The following is a 25,213-nucleotide window of genomic DNA, read 5'->3' as shown; positions in this document are numbered from 1 at the left end:
TTTTATCGCTGTTACAGAGTGCTAAAAAAGTATTGATGTTGATAGCTAACATGTCTTGTCTTAAGTCGCAGTCCAGCTAACCGTCGTATGTCAGCGCGGCATTATGGGAGATTTGAGCTCTTTAAGGTCTGAATGCGATTTCACATTGTAGCTTGTTTGTAGTAGTGTTTTGGTACCGGAGTTGTGTTTTAATACTGTCCACACTGAAAAGCACCTAGCAATATATTAGAGATGTGAGACAGGATATGTGTTTTCCTTCATGCTCCTCCATAAAACATGTCAGATGGTGCATTGAAGACTGATGTGTGTCTGTCTTTTTATAAAGTCATTGCAGTTATGGTTCTATTGTCTAATAATTACTTCGAGGCTAATTTAGAAGTCAATTCATAGGAATAAGAAGTAATACATAATACTTGATTTGTCTATATTACATCTTTAATGAGCAGCATTTTAATTCACAGAACAAATCAACAATATACTTGATTGAACAAATAATCAATATAGTAATGAATCTGTATGTACCTACACCAAAATAAACTCCGTATGGAAAAATATCCCTGTATTTCTTTTTGTTGTGCTTTTCTCTTTGTACTTTTTTATTTTCTTTAATACAAAATTGTACTTACAGATAATAGAGAAACGTTTTCTAAACCAAAAAACTGAATCATCCGCTGGTACAGTATCCCTCTGAGACTAGACACATTTATCAAAGTCCAAATAATACATTTAGATTCATTTAGAGGTTTCCCCAGTCGTGGTTCTACAAGAATCATTTCACATTACACCCGCATATTATCTGTCCACAGAAAGGTATCCTTTGCAAGTCGGTTGAGGAAATAGTCTGCAGTAGTACCTTTTGGAAATCAGTAGAGTTTCAATTTGCATTACATAGAGAGACAACAGAGCTGAAATAAGAAATCATTTACACCATTATGATCAAATACATTCATTATCATGAATAATCATGTATAATAAAAAAATAAATATATAGCTATTCAGTCTGTGGATTCTGAAGCATAAAACTGTTTTCCATCGGTTCTTGCATGAAGTACACATATATAGTTGGTTCTTTAACAGTTTGTGAGTGAGCTAAAGGGTTTTGGTTCCGCCTCTGACAGAAACTCTCCTCACTATCTCAAAGTGTTTGTAAGTTTTTGGGGGGTTAGCTTAGCCTTCGAGAGAACCGTTTTTTATTCTCCACAGAACTATCCATCCAGGCATCCTCAATGTACAAAACTCCTGTGCTGAGCTGGAGACTGACAGAAGGGAGAGTCACAATAGCAAACTGTCTAACTGTGTGACGTCACAACCCAGCTCATGACTACAGGAGGAGCAGGGAGTTTAGCACACAGACTGTCTTTCAGACCCTCATGCAGGGTAGATTAGTCTAGAAGGTGGGCATCATGGGGGCAGTGTCCACATAGCCGCTGGTGGTCAGGCACATGCTCTCGTGGAGCTGGGTAGCTACAGGTCCGTCTTTGGTCGTCTTGCCCTGCTGCTGTGTGGGATATCTCTCAGCCTCAGCCTCCTCCTTCTCCCGGTAGTCACAGTACTGCCCAGCCTCAGCCATCTCCCTCTGCCTCTGCAGCAAGAGCACGTTGTCATTGTTCACCCCGTTGACTTTACTGTAGTCCACCCCGGCCCTGCCGAACTGCACCTGGAAGGGGCCCCGGCCATGGCTGGAGAGGGGCTTCAGGACCAGCTGGTTCTCCTGGTTCACTTTCTGGACCTCCACGTACTCCATGGACCGGGAGGGGGGCAGCCCAAGCCCCGTGGCTTCTTTCTGGCGCTCCACATTGCGGATGTTGAAGTTGCTGTGGGCCTGGGGGTGGTGCTGGGCCTCCCAGTGGTATGCAACTCCAGTGGATGGGGATCTGCTGCAACGGTACTCGCTGTACTCTCCCAGGCTGTCTCTGTACTCTGGGTGGTGGTGGGGAAAGGAGGTGGATGTGGGGAAGAGGTGATCTTTGACGCTGTATGTTATCTCACTTGTGCTGTGCTGCTTGGGCATCTCAAGTGTACCATAGTGGTGGTTGTCGGAGGATCCATGGATCGACGGGGAGAAGACTACCAGCTGGCTGTCTCCCCTCTCCAGCCTCTCCCAAGACCCCGCCTGGCCTTGCAGTAGCTCGGGTTCCTCGTAGCTCGACTCGTCCTTGGACTCCACACCTCCACACTTCTCCATCAGCAAGGTGTGGCTGTCACAGCTGCCCCGGCCCGAGTCGTTGTCCGACTGGCTCTTGGACTTGAGGCAGCCAACATCTTGGAGGTCTTTTCCCTCCGGCATCAGTTCCTGTTTCTCGTTGACGTACACATCCAGGTATTCCACCAGCAGATCCTCGTAGTCAGTAGACCTCGGAGGGAAACTTTGGACTACCAGGGAGTTGAAAACCTCTTCTGGCTTGCCCTTCTGTAGACAGAGCAAAGAGGTTTAGTGGAAAGGACAATTAGACGGTGGAATCACTTAAACCTGAGAGACATTGAGTGAACTAATAAAATCACTTTACCTTGAGAAGCTGTTGATCAAATCCTTTTATTTTAGGTCCAGGAACGGGAGGTAGTAGACAGTGCTTCACACTAGAGGGGGAGAGAGAGTGACTGGGTGAGTGAGCTGTTCATGAACGGAGAGTACTGTTGCTATGCAAGCAGCTTCTTCATTGATTGATCTCGTGACCGTGACTTCAGAAGGTTCTTTGTACCTGCTTCTGTTCAAGGTGATAATCCATGTGAGAATCAAGAAGATGAAGGCAGAGAAGACGGCTATCAGGATCCACATGGATCGTTCCCGGGGGATGTCTGTCAACACAACAAGAAAATAACATTAGAATACAACTTATTTTGAAAGAGAATTTTTTCTTTTTTTTTTCTTCCAGAGGCTGGAAGCAGCACAGCACATTGGTGACTGCGGTGCTGTCTAGACATTATATAAAACTATGACAAGTATAGAGGCGTGGTTGGCAGACTTACAGTCTGGAACTATGACATAGCTGGCGGTGCTCCACTCGCTCCAGAAGCCGTGGTCTGGCTTACAACGGACCTGCACCATGTAGACACCACCAGAGTGCAGGCTGAAGATGTTGAACATTTTCTGCTGACCTGCGCGGTGCTCCTGTTAGGGAAAAGACACACAAGATAATATTACAGATTGTGAATAACCACAAGGGTATTGATGTGATGCTTTCATGAGTACTTTAATAAACCTACACTTTTATCCAAAGCAGTGTAATGCATACATTTCTAGTGTGTGTATGTTACCCCTGTGGGAATTAAAACCCTCCACCTTTGCCGCACAGGATAGGGGATTGACTTTACTTCCTGCATTAACTTTCTAAGAAACAGACCTGACCCTTTTCTGAGTAATGATATAAGGGTTACATAGTTAATGATAACTTTGATCGTCTGGTTTTAAAAAGTCTCCAGGAACTTTCTCTGAACGATCCGTGACGGCTTTGTGTTTTGGTCTAACTGGTTGATTATTCATATAGCTCAGCAATAATGACCAATCTTTAACTAGGGAAGTATATTTAATCATTATTTAACAGGTCCCTTGATAAAGACATTGGCCAGTCTAGCATTGTAGCTGTAGGGCAGATGACTGGTTTGTGCATAGAAAGGCTAACTGCTACCTCAGTGTAGATCAGTGGCTTCCAACCTTTTTCTCCCCCCACTTTTACAACAAAAATGTCCATACATAGTTTAACAACATCTATCAGGTAGGCTATTTACTGATAATAATAATACAAATAATAATAACACAATAACAATCATGAATATGGTAAACAAATAAACTCAGTGATGCATCTTCCTCTGGCATTTTACTGCTTGTTTCTAGCCCAAAGCATCATGGGATGTATGCGTCATTTTAAACAATCGCAAATTGTAAAAATAAACAAAGTTCGGAAAGCCAAAGTTCGGAAAGCCTAATACACCTGGCGACCTGGTCAGCGTGCACTGTGCCCAGCCCACCACAGGAGTCGCTAGTGCGCGATGAGACAAGGATATCCCTGCCGGCCAAACCCTCCCGAACCCGGACGACGCTGGGCCAATTGTGCTTCGCCCCATGGACTTCCCGGTCGCGGCCGGCTGCGACAGAGCCTGGACTCGAACCCAGAACCTCTGGTGGCACAGCTAGCACTACCTTAGACCACAGCGCCACCCGGGAGACCCTGGTGTAGATAATACTTGATGTAGCTTAGAAAACGGTGATCCTCGAGACCTGCAGTATACTCTTCATCCCGGCTGAGCTTCATGCCTTCATCACACTAGCCTCAACAACTTGATTAGCGAGACAAGTGTTCACTGCTGAGCACAAGCTGGTACAGCAGTTCTTTAAGAGCAGGATTGAGGATCACTGGCTTAGAGGTGTCCAACTGTCCGCTCCCAACAAATCATTTCTAACCACATCACTTCCTCTTCTTCAGTGTAGCTGCAAAGGCATCACTTCATGATTGTGGTCGCCATTGTGAATGTTTTGAATGTTCTAGCTTGTGGTTTCTGTGGCAAAAATGCTAGTTGTGTTTATGTACCTCCCACTCCTCCGCCTCCTCCAGTTTGACCCTGAGCTCATAGATGAGGGTGATCCAGCCGGAACGTGTGTCGGCCTTACTGGGCGGTTCCCATGACACCCTGAGGAAGGGACCATCTTCGTCCTCCAACACCCCTACCGTCACGTTCTCTGGTGTGTGTGGCTGGACTGAAAAGGGGGAACAGACAGATGCTAATGTCAATGACCATAGAAGAGCAGACACAAGGGCCATATTTTGGGAGTATTTGTCTGCTCAGTAATAACCTGAAGAATAAACATTCATATTAAGGCATGCCATACTTTTTATGACCTTTTTTACTACAGTCCAATTACCATTTTTTCTCTATTCTCAAGCTATTTTGGAACTCTTCCAATGGAGGTGTGTAGCACATTTTCTATACTCTCTCTGTATATCCACTATACTCTCTCTGTATATCCTCTATACTCTCTCTGTATATCCACTATACTCTCTCTGTATATCCTCTATACTCTCTCTGTATATCCACTATACTCTCTCTGTATATCCACTATACTCTCTCTGTATATCCTCTATACTCTCTCTGTATATCCTCTATACTCTCTCTGTATATCCACTATACTCTCTCTGTATATCCTCTATACTCTCTCTGTATATCCACTATACTCTCTCTGTATATCCTCTTTACTCTCTCTGTATATCCACTATACTCTCTCTGTATATTCTCTATACTCTCTCTGTATATCCTCTATACTCTCTCTGTATATCCACTATACTCTCTCTGTATATCCACTATACTCTCTCTGTATATCCACTATACTCTCTCTGTATATCCTCGATACTCTCTGCATATCCTCTATACTCTCTCTGTATATCCACTATACTCTCTCTGTATATTCTCTATACTCTCTCTGTATATTATCTATACTCTTTATGTATATTCTATATACTCTCCCTGCATATTCTGTATACTCTATATACTCTCTCTGTATATCCTCTATACTCTCTCTGTATATTCTGTATACTCTCTCTGTATATCCTCTATACTCTCTCTGTATATCCACTATACTCTCTGTATATACTCTATACTCTCTCTGTATATCCTCTATACTCTCTCTGTATATACTCTATACTCTCTCTGTATATCCTCTATACTCTCTGTATATACTCTATACTCTCTCTGTATATACTCTATACTCTCTCTGTATATCCTCTATACTCTCTCTGTATATCCTCTATACTCTCTGTATATACTCTATACTCTCTCTGTATATACTCTATACTCTCTCTGTATATCCTCTATACTCTCTGTATATCCACTATACTCTCTGTATATACTCTATACTCTCTCTGTATATCCTCTATACTCTCTCTGTATATACTCTATACTCTCTCTGTATATCCTCTATACTCTCTCTGTATATACTCTATACTCTCTCTGTATATCCTCTATACTCTCTCTGTATACAGACCATGTCTACGTCCATGGGGTCAAGTTTCTTACCTATATAGACCACGTCTACATCCACAGGGTCAGAGAAGTTGTTGCCGAGGGCGTTGGTGGCCACTACAGTGATGTTGTAGTTGACCCAGATGGATGTTTCATTCTTGCTGAAGAAACAGGAGTTGGCCCCCGCTGTATGGTAGTCTGGACACTCATAGACTGTTTCAGAGCTGGAAAGGGACAGCAAGAGACAGTTCCAGTTAGAGAGACAGTTAGTGAGGTAGTCTGGACACTCATAGACTGTTTCAGAGCTGGAAAGGGACAGCAAGAGACAGTTCCAGTTAGAGAGACAGTTAGTGAGGTAGTCTGGACACTCATAGACTGTTTCAGAGCTGGAAAGGGACAGGAGACAGTTCCAGTTAGAGAGACAGTTAGTGAGGTAGTCTGGACACTCATAGACTGTTTCAGAGCTGGAAAGGGACAGCAAGAGACAGTTCCAGTTAGAGAGACAGTTAGTGAGGTAGTCTGGACACTCATAGACTGTTTCAGAGCTGGAAAGGGACAGCAAGAGACAGTTCCAGTTAGAGAGACAGTTAGTGAGGTAGTCTGGACACTCATAGACTGTTTCAGAGCTGGAAAGGGACAGCAAGAGACAGTTCCAGTTAGAGAGACAGTTAGTGAGGTAGTCTGGACACTCATAGACCGTGTCAGAGCTGGAGAGACAGGGACAGAGAGAGAGAGAGAGAGAGAGAGAGAGAGACAGTTAGTGAGGTAGTCTGGACACTCATAGACCGTGTCAGAGCTGGAGAGACAGGGACAGAGAGACAGAGAGACAGTTAGTGAGGTAGTCTAGACACTCATAGACTGTTTCAGAGCTGGAAAGGGACAGCAAGAGACAGTTCCAGTTAGAGAGACAGTTAGTGAGGTAGTCTGGACACTCATAGACTGTTTCAGAGCTGGAAAGGGACAGCAAGAGACAGTTCCAGTTAGAGAGACAGTTAGTGAGGTAGTCTGGACACTCATAGACCGTGTCAGAGCTGGAGAGACAGGGACAGAGAGAGAGAGAGAGAGAGAGAGAGACAGTTAGTGAGGTAGTCTGGACACTCATAGACCGTGTCAGAGCTGGAGAGACAGGGACAGAGAGACAGAGAGACAGTTAGTGAGGTAGTCTAGACACTCATAGACCATGTCAGAGCTGGAGAGACAGGGACAGAGAGAGAGAGAGAGAGACAGAGACAGAGAGACAGTTAGTGAGGTAGTCTGGACACTCATAGACCGTGTCAGAGCTGGAGAGACAGGGACAGAGAGTCAGAGAGACAGTTAGTGAGGTAGTCTGGACACTCATAGACCGTGTCAGAGCTGGAGAGACAGGTACAGAGAGAGAGAGAGAGACAGAGAGACAGTTAGTGAGGTAGTCTAGACACTCATAGACCATGTCAGAGCTAGAGAGACAGGGACAGAGAGAGAGAGAGAGAGAGAGACAGAGAGACAGTTAGTGAGGTAGTCTAGACACTCATAGACCATGTCAGAGCTAGAGAGACAGGGACAGAGAGAGAGAGAGAGAGACAGAGAGAGAGACAGGGACACAGAGAGAGAGAGAGACAGGGACAGAGAAACAGGGACAGAGAGAGAGAAAGAGAGACAGAGACAGAGAGACAGTTAGTGAGGAAGTCTGGACACTCATAGACCGTGTCAGAGCTGGAGAGACAGGGACGAGAGAGAGAGAGAGAGAGAGAGAGACAGAGAGACAGGGACAGAGAGACAGAGAGACAGGGACAGAGAAACAGGGATAGAGAGAGAGAGACAGGGACAGAGAGAGAGAGACAGGGACAGAGAGAGAGGGACAGAGAGAGAGAGAGACAGGGACAGAGAGAGAGAGACAGGGACAGAGAGAGAGAGGGACAGAGAGTGAGAGAGAAGAGAAGAGAGAGACAGGGACAGAGAGAGAGATAGACAGGGACAGAGAGAGAGAGAGAGAGAGAGAGAGAGACAGGGACAGAGAGAGAGGGACAGAGAGAGAGAGAGACAGGGACAGAGAGAGAGACAGGGACAGAGAGAGAGAGAAGAGAAGAGAGAGACAGGGACAGAGAGAGAGAGATAGACAGGGACAGAGAGAGAGAGAGATAGACAGGGACAGAGAGAGAGAGAGAGAGAGAGAGAGAGAGAGAGAGAGAGAGAGAGAGAGAGAGAGAGAGAGAGACAGAGAGACAGGGACAGGGACAGGGACAGAGACAGACAGATAGGAAAATAGTCTGGACACATAGACGGTGTCAGAGCTGGAGAGACAGGGACAGAGAGAGAGACAGACAGAGAGAGAGAGACAGAGACAGACAGATAGGATAATAGTCTGGACACTCATAGACCGTGTCAGAGCTGGACAAGGAGCGTTGACACAGAGATGACAATGTGATATTAGTGATGAACAACATGTCCGGACAGGAGTCAGAATAACAAGTGTTCGTGTGGAGGCATTGTTATGATTTTTCAGTCTTGCTATTTACATGACAGGGGGAAAAAACCAGTCAACATCCTTTGCCTTTGTGTTCACATAAACAATTCCTGAAAAACACCAGCGTGTTTTGTACCTAAGCCTGTGTGTGAAGGTGTGTCCAAGACAAGTGACCAATGGTTTTTAGGAGGGAGCATGTGATAGGGGGTAATGCAGGCATGGGGGGGGCTGGTGTTTCTTCGTGGGTGTCCACCTCCTTGCCAGTGGGCATGTTGTATGTCTGTATAACCACTCACTTCTCTTTGTGGTAGAAAAGGGAGTAGGTGGTGGGTCGCCCCCCATCAGAGCCTGCCTCCCACCAGCAGGTGAAGGTCTCCTTATCTGGGGACCTACAGCTGGTCAGCTTGGGCTTTCCTGGGGGGGTGTGGCCTGAAGGATAGACAACCGGTAGAGCAGGTCAGACAACTGATAGACCAGGTCAGACAACTAGTTGACCAGGTCAGACAACTGGTAGACCAGGTCAGACAACTGGTAGACCAGGTCAAACAACTGGTAGACCAGGTCAGACAACTGATAGACCAGGTCAGACAACTGATAGACCAGGTCAGAAAACTGGTAGACCAGGTCAGACAACTGGTAGACCAGGTCAGACAACTGGTAGACCAGGTCAGACAACTGATAGACCAGGTCAGACAACTGGTAGACCAGGTCAGACAACTGGTAGACCAGGTCAGACAACTGGTAGACCAGGTCAGACAACTGGTAGACCAGGTCAGACAACTGAAAGACCAGGACAGACAACAGGCACAGAAGGCAGCACAACACACAACACCTATGAGACAACACCTGTGAGACAACACACAATACCTGTGAGACAACACACAACACCTGTGAGACAACACCTGTGAGACAACACACAACACCTGTGAGACAACACGCAACACCTGTGAGACAACACGCAACACCTGTGAGACAACAGACAACACCTGTGAGACAACACACAACACCTGTGAGGCAACACGCAACACCTGTGAGACAAAATGCAACACCTGTGAGACAACACACAACACCTGTGAGACAACACGCAACACCTGTGAGACAACATGCAACACCTGTGAGACAACACGCAACACCTGTGAGGCAACATGCAACACCTGTGAGACAACACGCAACACCTGTGAGACAACACAACACCTGTGAGACAACATGCAACACCTGTGAGACAACAACACCTGTGAGACAACATGCAACACCTGTGAGACAACACGCAACACCTGTGAGACAACACCTGTGAGACAACACCTGAGAGACAACACCTGAGAGACAACACCTGTGAGACAACACCTGAGAGACAACACCTGTGAGACAACACCTGAGAGACAAAACCTGTGAGACAACACGCCACACCTGTGAGACAACACACCACACCTGTGAGACAACACGCAACACCTGTGAGACAACACACAACACCTGTGAGACAACACACAACACCTGTGAGACAACACCTGTGAGACAACACCTGAGAGACAACACCTGTGAGACAACACCTGAGACAACACAACACCTGTGAGACAACACGCCACACCTGTGAGACAACACACAACACCTGTGAGACAACACACAACACCTGTGAGACAACACCTGTGAGACAACACCTGAGAGACAACACCTGTGAGACAACACGCCACACCTGTGAGACAACACACCACACCTGTGAGACAACACGCAACACCTGTGAGACAACACACAACACCTGTGAGACAACACACAACACCTGTGAGACAACACGCAACACCTGTGAGGCAACATGCAACACCTGTGAGACAACACGCAACACCTGTGAGACAACATGCAACACCTGAGAGACAACATGCAACACCTGTGAGACAACACGCAACACCTGTGAGACAACACGCAACACCTGTGAGGCAACAGACAACACCTGTGAGACAACACCTGTGAGACAACACCTGAGAGACAACACCTGTGAGACAACACGCAACACCTGTGAGACAACATGCAACACCTGTGAGACAACACGCAACACCTGTGAGGCAACATGCAACACCTGTGAGACAACACGCAACACCTGTGAGACAACATGCAACACCTGTGAGACAACACGCAACACCTGTGAGGCAACACGCAACACCTGAGAGACAACACCTGTGAGACAACACGCAATACCTGTGAGACAACACACAATACCTGTGAGACAACATGCAACACCTGTGAGACAACACGCAACACCTGTGAGACAACACGCAACACCTGAGAGACAACAGACAACACCTGAGAGACAACACCTGTGAGACACCACACAACACCTGTGAGACAACACCTGTGAGACAACACGCAACACCTGTGAGACAACACCTGTGAGACAACACGCAACACCTGTGAGACAACACGCAACACCTGTGAGACAACATGCAACACCTGAGAGACAACACCTGTGAGACACCACACAACACCTGTGAGACAACACCTGTGAGACAACACGCAACACCTGTGAGACAACACCTGTGAGACAACACGCAACACCTGTGAGACAACACGAGACAACACCTGAGAGACAACACCTGTGAGACACCACACAACACCTGTGAGACAACACCTGTGAGACAACACGCAATACCTGTGAGACAACACCTGTGAGACAACACCTGTGAGACAACACCTGTGAGACAACACCTGTGAGACAACACGTAACTCCTGTGAGACAACACACAATACCTGTGAGACAACACCTGTGAGACAACACCTGTGAGACAACACGCCACACCTGTGAGACAACATGCAACACCTGTGAGACAACACGCAACACCTGTGAGACAACACGCCACACCTGTGAGACAACACCTGTGAGACAACACCTGTGAGACAACACACAACAGCTGTGAGACAACACACAACAGCTGTGAGACAACACACAATACTTTTCACAGTTACACCAGCAATTTCCTTATTCATTTTATATTTTATTAGACCCTGTTTTCCCATTGAGGTCAACATATATCTATCTAGAATATATCAATATCTAAAGTGTCCATTTCACTTGTGGCTGTTTAGGGTCCATTAAAAATGCACAATTTATCTAGATATGGTAGTAGTATATTTCCAATGTCTACTGGGAGGGGCATAGTACTCAAACTACAGTCATTTTTTTACATTTTTTAAATTGAACCTTTATTTAACTAGGCAAGTCAGTTAAAAACAAATTCTTGACTTGCCTAGTTAAATAAAGGTAAAATAAAATAAAATATGCTCCATGCATAGTCTTAATCATTCTGGACACACTGTCTCCCTTTAATTCAGCCAGTTATATATGAACATTGTAATCCAAATACAATCAGAGGTTACATGGCCTGGTCTTTGACTTACATGTTCCGAGTGACCACAGTATCATACACGCACACACGTAACACACACTTTGTGGCCTGTGACTTACGTGCTCCCTGAGCAACCACAGGCAGGATTAGTGACAGTATCAGTGTTACTCCCACGTCTCTCCACATCATGACGCCTCACTGCCTCGCAAGTCAGGTTGAATTCTGGGAAAACAGAGACAGAAACAGACCAAGCATGAAGCATGACCAGGGATCAACCTATCAGGTGGCTCTGAACACTAGACAGGCGACATCATATAATTGAACCCCTGGTTGTCTTGTGTGATCAGTAGAAACAAGACTTGATGCTAGGGGAAACAACATGGCTACTACCAGTACAGTATATGCCAGCCAAAGTCAGACTGAAGACCACGATGGAAATACGTTTTTTTTTTGTGTGTGTAATCCTACTTGATGATTTTAAATGCAGTGTATCAACTTGTGTTATTAGTGGAGTTGTATTTTGTAATTGACCGAACAAATTCTTGCCATCTGACCAGTTACATGATGAAAAGGGTCAATATGTCTCAATGGGTTCTAACTCATTTACTTGTTATATATCTTTATTGTTACATAAAGGGGCTGTACCTCCATCCTCAGGAAATAATACAAACTGTAGGTTTGCATATTAGTATAGTATAGTATAGTATAGTATAGTATAGTATAGTATAGTATAGTATAGTATAGTATAGTATAGTATAGTATTAGTAGCCTCAACTAGACCAGATTTGGAAAGACAGCCATTCTAGACTGGTGTGTTAGTGAAGGTCAGTGTCAACTTGGTTCAACTGGGCCATCCCACCCTTGGTTCAACTGGGCCATCCCACCCTTGGTTCAACTGGGCCATCCCACCCTTGGTTCAACTGGGCCATCCCACCCTTGGTTCAACTGGGCCATCCCACCCTTGTCCAGGTGGTTGAGTTCAACTTCTAACCGCAACGTGTGTAGTTTAAATGACATTTTATAATCCATCCATGGCCCCATTGAATTTCCACAGTCATGGAAATTCCCTCGGATTGTGGCTCTCACTCAACATCAACAAAACAAAGGAGATGATTGTGGACTTCAGGAAAAAGCAGAAGGAGCAGCTCCCTATCCACATCGACGGGACAGTAGCGGAGAAGGTGGAAAGTTTTAAGTTCCTCGGTGTACACATCACGGACAAACTGAAATGGTCCAACCACACAGACAGCGTGGTGAAGAAGGCACAACAGCGCCTCTTTAACCTCAGGAGGCTGAATAAATTTGTCTCGTCACCTAAAAGCCTCACAAACTTTTACAGATGGACAATCGAGAGCATCCTGTTGGGCTGTATCACCGCCTGGTACGGCAACCGCCCTCAATTGCAAGGCTCCCCATAGGGTAGTGCGGTCTGCACAACGCATCACCGGGGACAAACTACCTGCCCTCCAGGACATCTACAGCACACGATGTCACAGGAAGGCCAAAAAGATCATCAAGGACAACAACCACCTGAGCCACTGCCTGTTCACCCCGCTATCATCCAGAAGGCGAGGTCAGTACAGGTGCATCAAAGCTGGGACCGAGAGACAGAAGCTGTTTTTCAATCTCAAGGTCATCAGACTGTTAAACAGCCATCACTAACACAGAGAGGCTGCTGCCAACATAGACTCAAATCTCTTGCCACTTTAATAAATGGATTTAATAAAGGTATACTTTAGTCACTTTAAATAATGCCACTTCAATAATGTTTACATATCCTACATTACTCATCTCATATGTATATACTGTATTTTATACCATCTATTGAATCTTGCCTATGCCGCACAGCCATCGTGCATCCATATATTTATATGTACATATCCCGCCCTTTACATTGTGTGTGCATATAAGGTAGTCGTGGTGAATTTGTTAGATTACTTGTTAGATATTACTGCACTGTCGGAACTAGAAGCACAAGCATTTCGCTACACTCGTATTAACATCTGCTAACCATGTATATGTGATCAATATTTTTTTAATTTGATGCTTATAAAATATTTATTGATGTTGTCTTGATGTTTACCACCATTCAGGTGAAAATCAATATAAGATCAGAATATAATACTAAGATGAGGAAAATAGCTGTGATATTTTGATAGAAAATAAGAATAACAGAAACAAAGAATAGCTGGAGAATTCAGCTTTTCAGGCAGAGCATTAAACACGTGTTATTTAATCATACACCTGAAACTGCTGAGGGAAAAATATTCCCTCAGCAACAGAGTTTCCTCCCAGTATCCTCTGTCCTCTGTAGAGTAGGCCCTCTGCATGCTGACATCCTGTCTAATTGGGTAACTAACGAGGTCAATTAGGCTCTGTTCATAGTGACGAACAGGGTTCTCTACACTGTGATGTAATCTGTGTGCAAGGCGAGCCAGAAAGACATGTGAATCTCTCTGACAGCTGGAGTGTGCTGTGCATAAGGTCTTATTACTGAGCAATTAATGGGTTCCTCATTAGTCAGCATACATTATTAACCTACAGGTCAGCATTTTATCTTAACACCTTGAGAAAGAGCTGGAATCACAAAGCCTTGCTACTTTGAAGTAGTCATGAGTCAATTGAATTTTTGAAGTGCCGTATATAGAATGATATAAAAATATATTTAAGGCCTGCAGAGAAGAGTAAACATGACAGAAAAGCTGGAGAAAAAGGATATTGTTTTCCCCCCATGTGTGCAAAGATTAACAAAGCCCCTCCTCTTTCCAGCTGGCATGTACAGCACATCTGATTGTGTAACGCTAAGGGCTTATGTGTCACCATAACCAAGGAGAAACAAATCCAAATCGAATTTGATTTGTCACATACACATGGTTAGCAGATGTTAAAGCGAGTGTAGCGAAATGCTTGTGCTTCTAGTAATCTAACCGTACAATTTCACAACAACTACCTTATACACTGCTACTGCTGCTGCTGCTTCTTTATCAGACTGCAATGCAAACCCCCATTTGCAGGACTGTGGATCGCAAAAATAAAAAATGAACTGAAGGGATCACTAACTAATAGCGGCCAGTCAAAGATCGTCTGTTCTGCGTGCCTCACTGGTACCTCCACTAGGCCGATGAAGTAACACTGATTTAACTACTTGCTACCTCCACGACTTCTGACCCCTAGAGTGATGGTGGTATTTACTCCATGGTGCCTTGATTTCTACGTCACCCTAATCTGATAACTGTCAGATTAGAGTTGAAGTGGTTGAAAGGAGGGGAGGATTGTCCTTCGGCTGTATATAGCTCTGTCTTACATAACCATAGCATCACTAAGCTGCAGCCTGCTAAGCTGGCAAAGTGAGTGAAGGGAAAACAAACAGGGACGCTCATAAACGTAAATTGATTCAACGTCTGTATAGTGCCCCTAAATGTCTTTGTTCTCACGGTTCTCATCTTTTGCTCACTCAGGTTCCCCCTTTTTCTATCCCTTGCTGGTTTATCCCTCTAGATACTTTATCGTGATTGATTAAATCTCTAAATTAAATCTCAACTATAGGCCTGAACTAAGTCTAGATAACAATGGGTTAGGTTAATATCTTGTATTGGATTTCTTGGTTCAATTAGATATAAAAATAAATAAATAAATGGCTTTATGGGAAATCTACAACCCGATACCAGTAAGCCTGCCAAAAGAAGTAGTAATGAATGATTTTTACAATCTGCCTGCACTGCATTTACTCATTTACAACACTGTACTTGGGCCTGTGCTTCCTTTGGATTAAAACCATAAAATAAATACACTTTCTTTAGATTAATACCATCAAATAAATACACTTTCTTTGGAATAAAACCATAAAATAAATTAACGTTCTTTGCACTAAAAGCAATTCTAGAACCTTGAGTCTAAAGATAAGATGGCATCCTAGAAGTTAAGTGAGGTGGTGTCCATGGCAACCCCACGGGGTGATACTTTATGTGAGGGAATGATTACAATTATTCCTAGATAATGGTGGAGGAGGACTCTATTTTGCTCTTTACCTCCCTTTCCCAGATACAATGACTGATTATGTTCAAACAACCATTTGTTACTCACAAGGAGTTTAGAACCGTCAGAGCACCTTCAGGGCCAATGAGATGAGAGAATTCTACAGCATCTGCCTTTTTTCTCTCTCTGATTCCTCCTGACAGTGGGATAGGGGTGTATTACAATTACAAGATCAAACAACAGGGTTATGTTTGATCTTTCAGCCTGGACCAAAGGGGAACAGCAGAGCACGCTATTGTATTCTAGTGTGTTGTTGATTCCCAACACCCAATGCTTGTTCAGAGAATAGAATAGGTTACCGACTGTAATTTCAGAAGGTGTGAGGTATCAAATCCCCGAGTTAACACACTGTGCGGTAAGGAGATCCTAGTGCTTCTTCTGATAGGCCTATATCCTGACGCTCCCTGGGTGAATAACGATTAGGGATATTTAATTATTCTCAGGTATGACTCTAGGCTTGAATGGCTCGGGTGGGTGCTGCCTTCAGACTGGAACAGTAGGTAATTTGTTTGTAAGTGTGTAGTTGTTTAGATATCTTTCTATATTGGCAGTCACTGTAAATAAGAATGTGTTCTTAACTGACTTGCCTAATTAAATAAAGGAAAAAGAAAAAGAAAAGTGAAAGACACACACACACACTAACCTTGACACATTCTCAGGCCTTGTCCGAAGAACCTTGACCGTCATGTGACCTAAACAGTAAAGTGTAAACCAGCCTGACCAGCCTCCTCATGATTCTGTTGATACAGGATGGGGACTGGGCTGTTGTGCACTGAGAAATATCCTGGGGCATGGGATAATACACACCCACACACACACACACGCACACACACACACACACACACACACACACACACACACACACACACACACACACACACACACACACACACACACACACACACACACACACACACACACACACACACACAACACACAAACAAACAAACAAAACCAATTCAAGAGGATGGCTCTTCTTCCTAACATTGAAAAAAGTCTTTGGGTTAATAAACATCTTGGTTTGTGACTGGACTGGTTACTGTGTTTCCAAATGGCTGCCATTTCTAGTTATTCTAAGTTCATTTTCCTCCAAGGCTGCAGCACACCACCAAGGTACACCTACTGTAGGTACACAGAGCACACGGGGAGGGACGCTGAATAGCATCAGAACCCTTTTTCCCCTAATAATTATAAAAGTAAGAAAATAATGTCATAAAATGTTATTTTACATATTACTTTTCAAATGTAAAAACAAATGTTACAGATTATTTACAAAGGGTAAAAACTGAACCAGAGCATCATGGAACATTTTGTAGGATGAGATTCATTGTATTCCAAACATCCAGAAGGTTGTCACTGTTGTACTGGAAAGATATATAATTCAATCTGGTGAATGGACATGGTGAACAGACCCCCTGTCATGGTGTTCTCCCCAGTGGTTTAAATGCGGCGAGACATCTCATACAGACACATATGCACGGACAAACACACGGCACAACATACTGTGCCATATGTTGCTTACAGTAAACATCACAAGTGTTTACCCCTCTGTCCTGTCTCACATACTTCCTTCACCCTCACCGTGTCTTATGCCTCAGTGTTTTCACTGTACACAGAGTCATGAAAACATTCTCTTCTTCCACCTCTAAGAGCTGCTACACCCTCCACTTCTGAGTAGCCTAGTAGCCTAGCCTGGGTAGCTCAGTAGCCTAGTAGCCTAGCCTGGGTAGCTCAGTAGCCTAGTAGCCTAGTCTGGGTAGCTCAGTAGCCTAGTAGCCTAGTCTGGGTAGCTCAGTAGCCTAGTAGCCTAGTCTGGGTAACTTAGTAGCCTAGTAGTCTAGCCTAGGTAGCTCAGTAGCCTAGTAGCCTAGTCTGGGTAGCTCAGTAGCCTAGTCTGGGTAGCTCAGTAGCCTGGTAGCCTAGCCTGGGTAGCTCAGTAGCCTAGTCTGGGTAACTCAGTAGCAAAACAGCCCTGAGATGAGGTTACTTAGTGGGAAAAGAAACTCTACTGTGTTTTACTACTGTACTTACTACTGAGAGAAAGAGCAAAGTGAAAGCATGTAGATGAGAGCAGCTTAGCCTTGTTCACAACTATACAAATAGATTTAGTTTGAATCTGAACATATCTACACATGCATACTATCTCAATCAGCCTGAGTAACCGGTGTCTGTAGGTAGCCTCACTACTGTTATAGCCTCGCTACTGTATATAGCCTCGCTACTGTTATAGCCTCACTACTGTATATAGACTCGCTACTGTTATAGCCTCGCTACTGTATATAGTCTCGCTACTGTTAAAGCCTCACTACTGTATATAGTCTCGCTACTGTTATTTTTCACTGTCTTTTACTGTTTTATTTCTTTACTTACCTATTGTTCACCTAATACCTTTTTTGCACTATTGGTTAGAGCCTGTAAGTAAGCATTTCACTGTAAGGTTGTATTTGGCGCATGTGACAAATAAACTTTGATTTGAGTTAATTGCCATTACCTCACCACAGCTACTGTGGGGACAGCATAGAGATAAATCAATCTCACACAACCTTTATCTGCACACAACCTCCACAGGGGCTTGACCCTAAGTGTTAATTCCCAATTCTATGGACGCTGACAGACACAGGCACAGTAATAGCCACGTCTACCACCACCACCTCTAATGACAACCTTGTTGAATGTTCTGCACATCAAACCTTGCTGCTTGGCACAACATGTGCCAACCACACTCATACAAACAAAGTTGTACCTTTTCCTAGATGAATGTAGCCTAGATTTGATTTTAGGACTGGGGTTGATGTGATAAATCCTTGGAGTGTTAATCATTGTTAATAACCATGTTTTTTTATTGTTTATTACCAATCTTATCAGTAGATTATTTTGGCTAAACTAAAAATGGCAGTTGACTTGACACCTACAGAACTAATTATATATAATCAAGGGTATGATACAAATACACATCTCAGTGCTAAAGGAGAGATGAGTGAGCAGCTTCTCTCTCAGCTGACAGCTCGTCTCCTCAATTCAAAACGAGCACACAACAGGATTACTCATTGACTCACAGGGGGAATCTCATTACACAATTCACAAATCAGCACTTTCCACCGATCCATTTACTACTAACTAGCCTCGACTACAGTGGGTTTCATAAGTATTCATCCCCTTCGATTTCATTCACATTTTATTGTTTTACAAAGTAGGATTAAAATGGATTTAATTGTCTTTTTTTTTGGTCAACGATCTACACTAAATACCCAATGTGAAAAGTGGAAGAAAAAATATATCCTTAAAAAAAAAGATTAATAAAAAATAAAACATGAATATATCTTGATTAGATAAGTATTCACCCCCCTGAGTCAATACATGTTAGAATCACATTTGGCAGTGATTACAGCTGTGAGTCTTCTTGGGTACGTCTCTAAGAGCTTTACACACCTGGATTGTGCAAGATTTGCCCATTATTCTTTTCATAATTCTTCAAGCTCTATCAAGGTGTTGGGGATCATGGCTAGACAGTAAGCCAAAGCTGTAACTTGGCCACGTAGGAACATTCATTGTCTTCTTGGCAAGTCACTCCAGTGTAGATTTGGTCTTGTGTTTTAGGTTATTGTCCTGCTGAAAAGGTGAATTCCTCTCCCAGTGTTTGATGTAAAGCTGACTGAATCAGGCTTTCCTCTAGGATCCCATTGGTTTTTATCCTGAAAAACTCCCCAGTCTTTGCCGATGACAAGCATACCCATACCATGACGCAGCCACCACCATCCTTGAAAATAAGGAGGCAGTTACTCAGTTACATTAGGCTTTGCTTTTAAGCCAAAAAGTGTTTTCCTTTGCTGTGTTTTTTAAATTTGGGGTAAAGGATTGTTGCAGGATGCATGTTTAATTTTTTTATTTATTTTATTCTGTATATTTTGTATTCTTCTTGTCACTCTGTCATTTAGGTCATTATTGTTGTTGATCCATCCTCAGTTTTCTCACTAATGGCCTCATAGCGACATCCCTGAGCAGGTTCATTCCTGTTCTCCAGCTCAGTTCAGAAGAATGGCTGTATTTTTGATGTGTCTCTGTATTTTAATACATCACCCACAGCACAATTATTTAAGCACTTGACCGTGCTTAAAGTGATATTCAATGTCTAATTTGTTATTGTTACCCATCTACCAATTACTACCCTTCTTTGAGGCTTTTGAAAATCTCCCTGGTTTTTGTACTTGAATCTGTGCTAAATTCAATATTTGACTTTGAGACCTTACTGATGTTGAATGTATGGGGGGGGACAGGGGGGGGGACGACGACACACAACCTGTTGAAGGTTCTTCCCATGAAACCTCACTGATCTTCAGCCACACTCACACTCAAACAAAGTTGTCATTTAAAAATCATGTCAACCACAATTATTTCACACAGTGTGAGTCCATGTAACTTAAATTAATGTGTGATTTGTTAAGCCACATTTTACTCCTGAACTAACTTAAGCCTGCCTAAACCAAGGAGGTGAATACTTTTACATTTTAGCTCATTCATTATTATAAATTAGTACAAATGTATAATTATTTTTATTTTTTTCAGTTTGACATGGTCAAGATTTGTTGTGTAGAAAAATGACAAAGATGACAAAAACCCCCACAATTTATTCAATTTTAATCCCATTTTATAAAGCAACAAAATGTGAAAAGAAAAACAAGGGGTGGGGGGGTGAATACTTATGATACCGACTGTGTGTAGACTATACAGCCTATGTTGATCACGTTTTACCTTTAAGAAAAAGCTAAATGGAGGAGTATATCTGTGTCATGTCTCTGTCAGTGGCTGCTGAGAAATTGGCACAGCACAGCAGCGTGCTTTGAACAGAATAGAGGAAAATGACAGTCAAAGTATGGAATGTGAAATGTCAGGACAACAAGCAGGAACAGTCAAATATGCAATATGCTATCTTAAAAAGTTAGCCCCAACATTAGCCAGACATTCACCAATATAAGATTGATTGCTATGTTAGAGGAATTATGTGTGTCCGATGCTTATATTTATCCTGTTACACACTTTACACACATGTGTTATGGAAATGCTTTTACCCTGAGACAACCGCAAGGAGAATCGTCACGGAAACGATCACCATTGTCCAGCACCCCTGGAACAATTGGGGTTAAGTGCCTTGCTCAAGAGCACAGCGACAGATTTTCACCTTATCGACTCTGGTGTTCAAACCAGCAACCTTTCGGTTACTGGCCCAATGGTTAAACCTCAAAGCTAACCGCTGCGTCACAGGATACGGTGTCCCAGGGCCAACGTTATGGGAGGACCTTAGGGGGCATGGCCCGCCCTACCGTACCTCCTTGCTCATCCAAATAAAATATAATAATACAAAAATAAACAGAAAGATACATCTCAGATGAAGCATCTGAGAGAGTGAAACAGCTCCCCTCTGTCTCAGTATGTGTAGACCATGTATCTGATGCTGTCTGGACAGTGAAACAGCTCCCCTCTGTCTCAGTATGTGTAGACCATGTATCTGATGCTGTCTGGACAGTGAAACAGCACCTCTCTATCTCAGTATGTGTAGACCATGTATCTGATGCTGTCTGGACAGTGAAACAGCAAGTCTCTGTCTCAGTATGTGTAGACCATGTATCTGATGCTGTTTGGGCAGTGAAACAGCACCCCTCTGTCTCAGTACGTATAGACTATGTATCTGATGCTGTCTGTTCAAAAAGAGTATGACAGCATCAGATACATGGGCTACACATGAGTTGGATACTTTCTCTTGTGAGGTCATTTCAGCCATGTGAATTGAAGGGAAGTTGGCGTTTACAGTGTACTCTGTGGTGTACTATTCGGATGCTGGAATAGGCCTTTCTCTCGTTTCCAAGTTGGGACTTACGGTTTTGGGAAATCCTATATCCGATCTAAGGCGTATCCGATCTCAGCCGTATCCGATCTAAGGCGTATGGTCTTTTCTCAATAGAAATGGCTCAAAGCAAAAGCAAGTCTTGTTGTAGCGTACCTCTTTGTTTGAAAGACAAAATCTTTTGGAGACAAAATCTAAGGCCTCGCACTTTGAAGTCAACCTGAGTTGGGCTGGTCTTGGAGGGCTAGCTCAATTTGCGTTTGCACTGCCTCTAGATTAGAAACGATGTCATGTTGCTAGCGAGCCAATATGACTGTGCAACAGAGAGGAAGAGGAAGAGAGAGCCACAACTTTGCCAAAAAGTCTCCCTCCAGTAGGTGGCATTTTTCGCCCACCATGCAAGGAGTTTTTTTACGGACGTCAATGAGAGTGTCGAATTTTGCCAACAACAAAAAATGCATGGCTTATTTTCTATTTGAGGTTTATTTGATTGAATAGAGGTTTTGTAATACTTACGTTGTTACGGGTGGACTGATATAAGTAGGACACGTGACATCCCGGTAACTTTGCAGAAAAACACTTTATGTTGGAACATTGCTGCGAGGACTTGCTTCCATTCAGCCACAAGAGAATTAGTGAGGTTGGGCACTGATGTTGGGCGATTAGGCCTGGCTCGCAGTCGGTGTTCCAATTCATCCCAAAGGTGTTTGATGGGTTTGAGGTCAGAGCTCTGTGCAGGCCAGTCGAGTTCTTCCACCACATTTTTGTAAGGACCTCTGTGCCCGGGGCCATTGTTATGCTAAAACAGGAAAAGGCATTCCCCAAACTGTTGCCACAAAGTTGGAAGCACAGAATCATCTAGAATATCATTGTATGCTGTAACGTTAAGATTTCCCTTCACTGGAACTAAAGGGCCTAGCCTGAATCATGAAAAACAGCCCCAGACCATTATTCCTCCTCTACCAAACTTTACAGCTGGCACTGTGCATTGGGCTAGGTAGAATTCTCCTAGCATCAGCCAAAACCAGATTAGTCCGTCGGACTACCAGATGGTGAAGCATGATTCATCACTCCAGAGAACACGTTTCTACTACTCTAGAGTCCAATGGCGGTGAGCTTTACACCCCTCTTTACATCCCCATGAGTGATGCCGACGCTTGGCATCACTCATGGGGATCTTAGGCTTGTGTGCGGCTGCTCGGCCATGGAAACCCATTTTTAACCTTCCGATGAACAGTTATTGTACTGACGTTGCTTCCAAAGGCCGTTTGGAACTCGGTAGTGAGTGATGCAACCGAGGGCAGATGATTTGTACGTACTACAGCACTTGGAGGTCCCGTTCTGTGGGCTTGTGTGGCCTACCACTTTGCGGCTGAGCCGTTGTTGCTCCTAGACGTTTCCACCTCACAATAACGGCACTTACAGTAGACCAGGGCAGCTCTCGCAAGGCAGAAATTTGATGAACTGACTTGGTGGAAAGGTGGCATCCAATGACGGTGCCACGTTGAAAGTCACTGAGCTCTTCAGTGAGCACAGGAGGTTGGTGGCAAATTAATTGGGGAGTTCTTGACAAAGAAAAGGAGAGCCGCCCACTCTAGGAGCTCAGATGCAATAATAACCTAATAACCAACGTTTCAACAGACAAGCTGTCTTCATCAGGGTATATGAATTGGGGAGAACAGGCTTGTGGTAATGACTGGAGCAGAATCAGTGGAATAGTATAAAATACCATACCGTTTCCAGGTGTTTGATGACAATCCATTTGCTCCATTCTGACCATTATTATGAGTCGTTCTCCCCTCAGCAGCCTCCACTGTCAGTAAGGTAATTCTACTGTCAATGTTTGTCTATGGTGATTGCATGGCAGTGTGCTCGATTTTATATACCTGTCAGCAATGGGTATGGCTGAAATAGCCGAATCCACTCATTTGAAGGGGTGTCCACATACTTTTGTATATATAGTGTATTTTGTTGATTGCACAGTATGTTATATACATAGTCTTAGCAAGCTCTTTGGCAGATAGCTAAATATTATAGCTAGAAAAGATTAGCTATCTCGCTCGCGTTGCAAACATTAGCCTAGCCTAGCTAGATAGCATAAAAAAGTCTCTAGCTTAGTTTAGGTGAAAGACCGATTTAAAAATGGGGTCGCGAGAGGAAATTTACACTTGGTTGATAGAACAGGGATTATGTCAGTAACAGTGGGGGTCAGTGCCGTGTAAGATTAGGGAGGACAATTATTTTTTTATGAGTATGGCCTTATTTCTATTACAGCATATTGGATGACTGTCATTCATATTCCATTCACCCAGCTCAATGTAACATTGACAGGTTTAGGCTCCTACATGATACTCGAATTTGCCCTCTACCCATCATGAGGTTGCTACAACCTAGCCTACAAATGAAGGTTTATAACATAGGTGCACAGGTCAAGAGACATTTTTTAGTAACCAAGGTGACAGACAGTGGCATTCAATACCGCCTTGCAGACTCTTGCCTGAATCTAGCTGATCTAGGGTGTAATCATTAGTCCAAACAGTTTTAGTTGCGAAACGTTACAAGAGTTTAATGGACACATTCAGGTAGGTTCATACCCATTTCGTTCCGTTTCTTTCCATTGAAAAAACATTTTGCAACAGAATTGGAAGAATGAATACACCTCTGATCACTCGCAGACACAGTTCACTTTCATAGCAGCCATACAAAGAGCATCATCACATCTACCTGCTCTCATCCTCTCACATTTTCCCTTCACTTGTGGACTTCAGTGCACAACACAACAGCTGTCTGTGACCAGGTGGAAAAAACCTCTCCATGCCAAACCTTAGTCATAGTCAACATACAGTAGCTACAAGAACTAAGACGTTAGTAAACCCACACAATTCAATCCATGTGCACTATTACACAGTAGTGTACAGCAAAGTAGCTGAACAGTTACACCGGTGGGCCCAAGTGGCAATACATTTTTAAAAAACGAAGATCTTCTGAATTTCCCAACACCTTTCTGATGCATTTCAGTCACTAAAAACCACACTGTCTTCAGATTGAAATACTGTCAAAAATAGTGTCCGACAGATTTGTAATAGACCAAATACATTTTTAAATGGTTTTTTTTTTTACATGGTGGGATCTTTGATTGGCCTAGCTGATTATTGAGTTGCAGCTGTCAGTGAAAAGCATCTAAAATATGTGTGAAGATGATAATTTGATAATAATTTCAAATGTTGAGACAAGAAGAAGGGGAGGGGTGTGTGGCGGAGATATAGGCGAATCTCTCCACAATGCAATCTCTCAACCTTCTCCTGCCAATCTCTCAGCCTTCTCCCACCAATCTCTCAGCCTTCTCCCACCAATCTCTCAGCCTTCTCCCACCAATCTCTCAGCCTTCTCCCACCAATCTCTCAGCCTTCTCCCACCAATCTCTCAGCCTTCTCCCACCAATCTCTCAACCTTCTCCTGCCAATCTCTCAGCCTTCTCCCACCAATCTCTCAGCCTTCTCCCACCAATCTCTCTGCCTTCTCCCACCAATCTCTCTGCCTTCTCCCACCAATCTCTCAGCCTTCTCCCACCAATCTCTCTGCCTTCTCCCACCAATCTCTCAGCCTTCTCCC

The 25,213-nt window shown here is 43.7% G+C and overlaps 1 protein-coding gene across 2 annotated transcripts in view; it reads right to left on the bottom strand.

Moving 5' to 3' along the window:
- Positions 1–417: 417 nt before the first annotated feature.
- prlra (prolactin receptor a) overlaps positions 418–25,213 on the bottom strand; it is a 29,542-nt gene continuing 4,746 nt past the window's right edge. Inside the window, exons 1-9 of one of the 2 annotated variants that reach the window (XM_042326490.1) lie at positions 16,406–16,544; positions 11,847–11,949; positions 8,692–8,824; positions 6,007–6,176; positions 4,527–4,693; positions 2,968–3,109; positions 2,700–2,796; positions 2,508–2,577; positions 418–2,410 (exon numbers count right to left, since the gene is read on the bottom strand). In XM_042326490.1, the coding sequence (XP_042182424.1) occupies positions 1,388–2,410; positions 2,508–2,577; positions 2,700–2,796; positions 2,968–3,109; positions 4,527–4,693; positions 6,007–6,176; positions 8,692–8,824; positions 11,847–11,916 (1,872 nt within the window). In that variant the 5' untranslated portion in view covers positions 11,917–11,949; positions 16,406–16,544 and the 3' untranslated portion in view covers positions 418–1,387. Of the gene's footprint in view, positions 2,411–2,507; positions 2,578–2,699; positions 2,797–2,967; positions 3,110–4,526; positions 4,694–6,006; positions 6,177–8,691; positions 8,825–11,846; positions 11,950–16,405; positions 16,545–25,213 lie in introns of those variants that run through there. The other variant, XM_042326489.1, reaches the window with a different exon arrangement.

The sequence above is a fragment of the Oncorhynchus tshawytscha genome, linkage group LG09, assembly GCF_018296145.1.
Source record: "Oncorhynchus tshawytscha isolate Ot180627B linkage group LG09, Otsh_v2.0, whole genome shotgun sequence".
Classification (NCBI taxonomy): Eukaryota; Metazoa; Chordata; class Actinopteri; order Salmoniformes; family Salmonidae; genus Oncorhynchus; species Oncorhynchus tshawytscha.
The sequence above is the reverse complement of the archived record's forward strand: the minus strand, read 5'-3'. Positions and strand labels throughout refer to the sequence as shown.